We start from the raw sequence: 9,573 nt of genomic DNA, 5'->3' as shown, positions 1-9,573 counted from the left end.
AATTCCTAGAAACAAAGGGAATATTTTTTTTGGGTTTCAATTTATGTGACACTCTTTCATTTTTAACCAATTTCAAATAAATGATACTTTTTTATATTTAGTAAATATTCAACTTTAAATCTCATATTTTATCCTTAGTGAGATGACTTACTGTCACACAAATTTTTATGACTTATTTTAGATCACACGTTTCAAATATTTTATTGATTCTTAAATTTTATATCTAGTCAAACACCATTATATCAATTAAAAAAGATTAAGAGTAGCTTTGATGATGGATTAATTACATGGGTCCTGAATTATCTTAGTTGTCACCAAAAAGCTTATCATGTGGCAAGATTTTGATTTTTTAAATTTCACTTTTAACTTATGTGAAGGGGAGCCTAGGCGTAACTGGTATAGTTGCTACCATGTGACCAGGAGGTTACACATTCAAGCCGTGGAAACAACCTCTTGTAGAAATGTAGGGTAAGGTTGTATTGCGTACAACCTTTGTGGTTCGGCCCTTTCCTAAACCCCGCGCTTAGTGGGAGCTTAGTGCACCGAGCAACCCTTTTACTTTTAACTTATGTGCTTTGTAATATTATTCTAAGATAGTAATTGATTAACTTATGTGCTTTGTAATATTATTCTAAGATAGTACTTGAATGAGAGAATGTTATGATTGATTTCATCCACTTTGTTCTAATTTTAGTCATTTTGGCTGCTTTCATAAAAACAACATGTAGTGGTAACGAGATGCTCCTCCATCATTATCCCATTATCCATATATATTTTTATCATTACTAATTAACTCATTATTGCCACTCATTTCCACATAAAAAATAAAAATAAAGGAAATAAGCTCTAATCATGTATCAACACCTGCGTTTGGCCCCCTTCCTAATTACAGCACAGGCTAAATTAAAAAATGCCAAAAATAATAATTATGATGATGAAGTGGGAAATATAATAATTAATCCAACGCATTATTATATATGTTTAGAATGTTTTTGTTGTAGGAGAGAATTAGTTGAACTTTCTAATCTGCCGGTTGTTAGAGCATATTTAGTCACTATTTATCCATATTATTACTTGGCCATGACTCAAAACATGCAAGAAAATTTCCTATTCATTTTACGTGTATCATTTACCAATCTAAATTATGTAGTTTTGTTAAAATCTATCCTAGATATGTTTGTCCAATTTGAGACACAGCGTGTTCAACAATAACAATAATAATAATAATATATGCAGTGTAATTTCACATGCGGGATATCGATATGGAGAGTGTAATGTATGCGCAGAGCTTATTTTTATCTTGTGAAGGTAGAAAGGTTGCTTCTGATAAACTATCGGTTCAAGCATAAATGAGACGTAGCTTGTTCTTTTCTTTAGTTTCATTTTTAATTTCCGTCAGCATAGGCACCTGGTAATTCTGAATATGGAATTTGTACTTCAATCTTTTATAGTATTATTCCTATTTTATTAACCGTTAGCCCACACCTTTGAATGCGAAATGTAGCATCATATAAATCAAGAAACTCAAATTTTAGCTAATCTTTTATATATTATTTAATTTATGACATGTACAAACATATAACCCAAGTATACATGAAAATAGCAGAAATTTAAAATTTATATACATTATTGAGTCTTTGACAAATTGAGAATCTAGTAATGAATAACATTATCATTATCCATTATCATATAGCAATGATCATTTATTCTGAACTTGTCTATTGCGTCTCTGCTTATTAAAAAAAAAAAGTTAAATAAAATAAAATAAAAGAAGAAAAGCACAGTTGAAAAGTGCAAACAACAAGAAGCATCTATTCTTATATCTTAAAGTTGTTAATGTACACCTTTTTCTATTCTTTAGTTCCAAAGGGTAATTATAGAGGCAACAACCATCTCTTTTATAAAGTTAACACCTCATCCCATAATCCATGCTACAAAAACAAATGTAGTAATAATTCTTCTCTAACTTTTGCTTTAATAATTATGAGTCATTAGTTGGATTAGGTCCCATGTTTAACATATTTATGCAATTCATAACTATATGTTATTCACTATAAGTACTTTAGTAAATTTAATTATGTAAAGGTAGCCAGCTCATAATTCTGAGAATATTTTGGTTGGGTTGGTTGTTTGTTTTAGTGGCAACTACAATTTCTTTTTTTTTGGGGGGTGGGGGTCCGCCTAGTATTCGGTACCTACATTAAGGCCCGACTAAATTCAGATTTGCGTCGAAAAGTCCCACAATGAGGGGTTAAAGCGCTATCTACAAAGGCGACTCCATATTCAGGGTTTGAATCCGAAATCTCTGGTTAAGAATGAAGGAATATTTACCACTTCACCTCAACCCTCGTTTGCGACAGCTAGAAATCTTTATATAAAGGAAGTGTGGATAAGGTTAAAAAAGGTAGAAAAAGATGCCTCCCTATTAGTATTTTCTTTTGAAGGTAAAGGTGAATCTACTTTAGTTAATATGTCTTGTGCTATAGTACTAGAATCATATTCTTTACTTAAAATCTTATCAAAGAATATGCTCTGATTCTATTGTGGAAGAATTTTCTTTGAGTTCCAAGTTTATGTGAACTTGCATCAATTTGACATCAACCAAGACTCTTTATGGGGAAAGTTCACAAAATAAAGACTATACAACCCCAAAAAGGTCAATATTTGGTGTCATGTGAAAGTGACATGATTTTCTCTTTGGAAACTAAGTTAAATGATCTTTTAAGCTTTTTTTTTTTCCTTTAACCATAGTATACAAACCAGCTTGAGAGTACTTCGACTATTCCACAAATTATTACATTCCGCCCAATTAGTGTGCCCATAATTCAGTTATCCCATCGATTATCTGTTACGTTTCACCAACACAAGTATCGCATATACAACTCTACCTATCAAATCTTTGGTCAGTGCAGCCTGTGTATATTACAAACACCGATTATCTATTATGTTCCACTAACATAATTATCGCATAACTCTTACTACCAAGGCTTTGGCAAAATATAATTTTTGTGTATCTCGATTATTCCACCAATTACCTATTATCTCTAACTAACATAAAAATTACAAAACTCTACCTACCAAGCCTTGAGTAAATGCCTTTAGATTGAATTATAGATACCAAAAAATGATGCATAGAAATTCAACAAACATTCAAATCAAAAAAGTATCTTGTGTTCCTACCTATTTCAATGGAGCTATTATAATGAATAGTTCATGTAAAAAGCAAAGGCTTGATACAAGATTATTTCCTCTATTAAGAAAAACTGAGGGCTGTAATTTTTAAATCTCATGAAATAGGATAGAATTTACCTTACCCTCACATATACATGATAAGTACTTATACTAAAAACTACTACTAATACTATTGTCTTATCCCAAAGAACACTTTGGTTTGCATTACAAAACTAACCTAAGTCTTAGTACAAAGTTAGACTAAAGTAGAATAAAGAACAGAGAAGATCTCTCTGTGTATTAGGCCAAAACTACTAATTCCTCTGCTAATTCTTCTACTAATAACCTAAATATTGAGAGCTCAACTTCCATTGCTGTTTCTTCCCATTGTTCTTGAAACTTTTTCCAGTCATCAAACTCGGTTTGAAAATCCGATTCAACCATCATATTAATGGTGTCTGATCTCACATATTGCCATGAATCTAACCTTCTACATACTCTTCCGAAGACTACTTCCGTATTGTTCGAGCTGTTAGTTTCGGTCTTCTCCTCGGAAAGCAGGTCGGACACTAGCCTTTTAATGTCAAAAGGGATTGTTACTTCACTTGCAAACGTATCGAAATCCCTGTCTTTGTATGATGATAATGAATCTTCATAATCGTCTTGATATTCGTCTTCCTCTTCAAAATCGTCGTTGCCTTCTTCTTCTTCTTCTTCGTCGAGCATTAGTTTCTCGAGTTCAATAGGATCCAACTCTGCTAGTTTCTCGAACCTACGAAGCTTATAGAGAAGCTGCTGCTGTGCTCCTGTTAACAATACATGAAAATCAAAATAAGTTATGACTCAACGAGTAGCCGACTCAAACTTGTTTGGAATTAAGGCGTAATTGTTGCTGTATTCAATTAATACAACGAGCGGGCGTACTTACTGTTGTATTCAATTAATATAACGAGCAACAAAACATAGTAAAGGGCAGTCCAGTGCACTAAGCTCCACCTATGCGCGAGGTCCAGGGAAGGGCCGAACCACAAGGGTCCATTGTACGCAGCCTTACCCTGCATTTCTGCAAGAGGTTGTTTCCGTGGCTCGAACCCTTGACCTCCTGGTCACATGGCAACAACTTTACCAGTTATGCCATAGCTCCCCTTCTGACAACCAAACATAGTACAACAACAACAAACCCAGTGCAATCTCACACGTCGGGTCTGAGTGTAGTGTGTACGCAAACATTACCCCCACCTTATGAAAGAAGAGAGACTGTTTCCCATAGACCCTCGGCTCAAGAACAGTGAAAACTGACAACCAAACATAGTAAAAATGAAAATAGAAACTTTTACTCCACTGTAATTTTTAGACATCTCTGTTCCCTTTTGATTGTATTTATTGTTACTGTACAAAAAGGAGTAGAAAAGGGATCTTATACTTGTTAATGTAATTTTCAACTATGAACAAATGGTACAGAGAAAATGCTAGACCCTACTAAAAGTACCCTTTATCATGTAATCAGGCCCCTGAATCATGACAGTCTGAAGAAAATACTGGAAAGGGCAGAACCCCAAAATAGAAAATGTTTTTGAAATTCAAGAAGTTTGAGAGTTTCTTCTCAAAGTTCAATAAATTGAAGAGGACAAGCATATCAATTATGTGAAAAACAACCCCACCTGCACTAAATGTGGGTCATCATGCAATTAATAAAAGATTTAAATTATTTGCTCTAATAGCGTAAAATTTATTACTATCAGTGTAGTTTAACCTCATACAGCCGGTTAATTGTCACTTTTACCAAGGGCAAAAGGACAGCCCGAGCACAAAAGCATCTCGCATTCATGCGGGGCCCGGAAAAGAGCTGTACCCCAAAGGATATGATGTAAATAGCCTAACGTAATGCAAAAATCAGCAGCCGCACTCGTGACTTATAGGTCACAAGGAGACAACTTTACCATTGTTTTGAGACCCCCGTTTGTATTTTTACCAAGCTACCAATTAATATTTCTCATAGTTTATCCGTAACTACCTTACACTCGATTTGATTACATAATATTTTACATTTTCAGTACATAAAACTTAAGCTCGTTTATCAATGAATAATATTAGGGAATGAATTTGTATATAGACAAGATGTATAAGACTTACCATCAAACCAAGGTAATATGTCATGTAATGTACAAAACACAAACGTACAAAACTTTTTATCAAAGATTGAAACTTTCTTATGGATCCCACATGAAATAATTCTTATATCAAAATCAGCATTATCAAAATTGGTCATGACCTTACAATTATAGTATATCCAACCAAACATCTCTATAAAGAAATCAGCATTTCCATAATTGTTGAATATGACTTCACAACTAATGATATATTACTAACTACTTAATTATTGCATTCAATAAATATTGATACAGTTTAATACAGTCAAACCTCTCTATAACAGCTCATTTGTTCCAAAAGTTTTTGGTTTTTATAGTGAAGTGTCGTTATACAGGATACATATTATAACATAACATAAAACTCCGTTCCGGAAAAATTTAGCTTTTATAGCAAATGGTTGTTGTATAAGGATGTTGGTATAGAGGGTCTGCTGTATATAATATACTAATTCTTTTAAACCGGAGAAAAGCTAAAAAATTTAAATAAATTATCGCACATTAGTATTCAACATAATTGCGAGAAAATATGATTTACGTACTTTGTACGAGTGCATAGTTGCATTCAATATCACAATCATCGTCTTCCTCGTCGTCGTCGTCCTCGCCTTCGTATTCGCCTTCATGTCCATCATCATCAAACGGAGGATCCAACACAGAAACCGGGCTGCATTGTTCTTTCTCCTCATCTTCTTGTTCAATATTAGCCAAACCTATTGCTTCATAATTTTCTTTGTCCTAAACAAAAGAAAACCAAGAAATCCAATTATTAAATACAAACAAATAATGAGCTACATAATTTAAACAAAATGTAGTGCTTTACTTATTTGACAGAATGTTCTATCATTAGGTCATGAATTATATGAAGTTGACTACTGACATTTATTCCATTAAGTTTCATATTTGTCAATTATAATATGGAAAAGTGTGGTGTAGAGCCGGGACGGACATACAATATTGTTACGTGTTCGGATGAATTTAGTAGATTTTACTTAAACTCTGTATTATTATTTACATACTTATTAAAATTAACGAACCCAGTAACTAAAACGACTTATGAATTCAATACCAAATTCAAAACCCATAAACTTTAAATCCCGGTCTGGCCTCTCATGTAAGATCTTAAGGCCTCATTTGGTACGAGGGATAACGAATAATTAATCCCGAAACTAAATTTGAGATGAGTTTATTCCATGTTTAGTTGGGATAAAATCGTAGTAGTATTTTTTATCCCTATGAAAGAGTGAAATAATTAATCCCAGAATAACTAATCTCAAAATAATTAATTATGGGATAACTTATTTTCCAACCAAACGACCAAAAAGAATATTATAAATTCGGGGCCAAATGAGAAAAAGAAAAAAATTGTGGTTTGTCGTCCTGTGGATAATAGTGTCATCTTGTTTTATTTAGACAAGGTCAATTAAAAAAAGATTTTGGTGGCAGAAGCGTGATAAAAAAGGTACAATTATCAAACAAATAGAAATCTCCAGCCATTTAGGTAAATGACAAATTTCTCCCATAAAATATTGTTTGATTATTAAAACGCCAAAATTTTGATGGGTAATTTTGTCATTTAACGTCGACATTCCGGCCACAGAATCAGACCAACGAGATCCTTTTGCCGACAGGTAAAAACCAGGTCAAACTTAGTTATTTGAGTCACCACGAGTTGACTCATTCTATTTATGCTGGCTAAGAATTTTTTACTGAAATAACATAATTTTTACGTGTTTAAGTTATATAACACGTTGAAGTCAGCTAAAATATATCCAGAAGTAAATTGACCTTAAATGTGAAATTTATAATATTAAAAATAAGATAAATAACTTGCTAAAATAGGTCAAGTGAAAATATACTGATGGTGAAAAAATTACGTACACCTAGTATACATAACATAACTTATTTTTTATTATTATAAATTATGATATATTTAAACATACATTTAACATACACAAACTCACAATGTATATTGTTTAACAATTTTTTTTCTTAACTCCTATATATGACATGTAAATTTTTATTAAAAGTTCCTTATATCGAAATGAAATGATTAAAAAAAAAAAAATTACTATCAGTATACAACCACAAATTCAGTAAAATCTCAAAAAATAAGATTTGGAGAGGGTAAAGTGTCCACATATCTTACCTCTACTTCGTAAGGATAGAGGGATTTTTTTTACTATCAGTATAATTTAGTCAATTAATTATCATTTTTAGAGAGTGACGTGCTAATGTTTATAACAAAAATTTGAGTAAATATATATTTTTACACGCTCTGAAAAAATATTAACGAATAATATATAAAAAAAGTTATACATATGTGTATTATACACAAAAAAATATACATATTTTATACATTATTTGGCTAGAAAATGCAATTAGATTCGGTGGAATGACCAACTTTTTATTTTGTCCAAAAATTTACCTATAGTAAGTGACAAAATAGAAAGACAAATGACAAACCTCTTTCTTGTGACGAGTCGGAGATGCTGCCGGCGATGAGAACTCCGGCGTCCGGCGACCGGTGGACGGACATTTCTGAAGAGAAAATCTAAAAGGACTTATAGGACTTGAACAATATTTATTTTCACATTCAACCTCCTCAATTTCCTCCTCATTATCAGACCTACAACTACTTGAAGTCTCAAAATCCATTGATTTTTCTTCATTACTTTCTGACCAACCAGCACTACTTAGCCTACTATTATTACAAAAATAGCCACTTTTCACTTGTACACCAATTTCCTCCTCATTCTTGATTTCTCTCTTCTTGTTTCTGCTCCTGTTCTTGAGTTTCTTCAAAATTGACCCAAATAAACCAAACCCCACTTTGTTAATTTGTGCTTTGGGCTTGGAATTTTGTTGTTTTTGGATCCTAATTGCAGCTTCAAGAAGTAAAGAAGAAGTTGTAGTAGGGATATGAAGAAAGACTTTTCTTTTTGGGCTATTTTTGCAATTTGTTATAGGTGATGGGAAATTGTTGAGAGGTGATTTTCTAACATCAGGAGAATCTTGAAAAGAGAAAAAACAAGCATGTTTACATAATGTAGAAGTTGAAGTTGAAGTTGAGGTTGTTTCTGTAATAATTTTGGTTCTTGGTTTTTTGTATGTTTGTAATGAAGTTTCTCTTTTGAGTTGACAACGTCTATCAGCAATGTAATTTTTAAGTTGAAATGGTTCTTGATCTTCTTTCAAAAGCTCATGCAAATGCTTCTGTGCCATTACGAGAGAAAAAAAAAAATCAATTCCTAATCAGTGATATATATGTTGAAAATGAAAAAAAAAGTTGAGATTTTGAAAAGGGGTTTGAGTAGTTGAAGAGATTTCAACTTTTAATATATAGCCAAAGAGATTATGGAGTTGGGGGAGTGGGATTTGTTATGTGGTTTTGAAAAGTGGAAGATTGAGAAGTGGGGAAGTTGTGTACATATAGTTAGAGACTCGAGAAAAGAGAGGTAGGGTAGGGGTGGTGGGGTGATGGGGTGGTGAGGTAGGGGGTGGGGGTAGGGGTGTTTGGGAAAGAATGAGGAGAGTTTCTGATTCAAATCTGGAGTTTTATAAGATCGAGGCAAGGTGGATGATAAATAAATAATTACATATAGTGTATAAAAACATGAGAAAATTGGTATTGTAAAAAAGTATAATAATATGGTAATATAGGGTTGAAAGAGTAGATGTGTAGGACTGTGGGGTTTGTAGTAATAGTACCACGACCAAGCAGGCAAGCTTTGTCCAGATGGAACAGGAGGCTAAATAACTTAAGAAGGATGGCGCCACACTTCGTTTCGTATTAGGGACAAGAGATAATTAATTTCGAGATTAAATTTTATATGAATTTATTTTACGTTTGGTTGAGATAAAATTACGGTATAACTAATTGCGGCATTAGGTATTCAGGAATTATAATATTATTTTTATTCTTATGGACGAGTGGGATAACCAATTTCAGAATAATTAATCTTGGGATAACTTGTTTTCCCCGGAACGACCCCTAAATGGTCTCGGACGTGGATTGTGGAGTTCTATGTGTGTCTCTCTTGAGCTTTACATACATAATTGTGTATATCTAAATTCCTATAGATGGTGTAGACACATAGGGTGTAGGTGGGGTGGTTCGGAATGAGATATATAAAGGTGAAGATTATATTGCAAATTTTTGGACATAATAAAGGTGAAGAAATAGTTTATCTTAGTTAGTAAGTGTAATTACACAGGGTAAATCCATAATAAGAACAATATGAGTTTAAATTTT

At 32.7% G+C, this 9,573-nt stretch overlaps 1 protein-coding gene across 1 annotated transcript; it reads right to left on the bottom strand.

Annotated features, from left to right (window-relative positions):
• Window positions 1–3,195: 3,195 nt before the first annotated feature.
• On the bottom strand, window positions 3,196–8,812 carry LOC109211702 (zinc-regulated protein 8-like). Its single transcript, XM_019375266.1, has 3 exons — window positions 7,785–8,812; window positions 5,861–6,056; window positions 3,196–3,977 (listed from the first exon to the last, which is right to left on the bottom strand). The coding sequence occupies exons 1-3, from the start codon at window positions 8,541–8,543 to the stop codon at window positions 3,472–3,474; spliced, it is 1,461 nt and encodes a 486-aa protein (XP_019230811.1). The 5' UTR covers window positions 8,544–8,812; the 3' UTR covers window positions 3,196–3,471.
• Window positions 8,813–9,573: the final 761 nt, after the last annotated feature.

Source organism: Nicotiana attenuata, unplaced genomic scaffold, assembly GCF_001879085.1.
Source record: "Nicotiana attenuata strain UT unplaced genomic scaffold, NIATTr2, whole genome shotgun sequence".
Classification (NCBI taxonomy): domain Eukaryota; kingdom Viridiplantae; phylum Streptophyta; class Magnoliopsida; order Solanales; family Solanaceae; genus Nicotiana; species Nicotiana attenuata.
Note: the sequence above shows the minus strand (reverse complement) of the source record. Positions and strands in the feature narration are given on the sequence as shown.

What these genes read in the sequence shown, in the direction of transcription:
- LOC109211702 (XM_019375266.1), bottom strand. Translation starts at nt 8,543, where the DNA reads ATGGCACAGAAGCATTTGCATGAGCTTTTGAAAGAAGATCAAGAACCA. An exon ending in CGACTCGTCACAAGAAAGAG is followed by an intron (nt 6,057 to 7,784) that starts GTTTGTCATTTG and finishes TCTTTTGTTTAG; the next exon opens with GACAAAGAAAATTATGAAGC. An exon ending in CAACTATGCACTCGTACAAA is followed by an intron (nt 3,978 to 5,860) that starts GTACGTAAATCA and finishes TATTGTTAACAG; the next exon opens with GAGCACAGCAGCAGCTTCTC.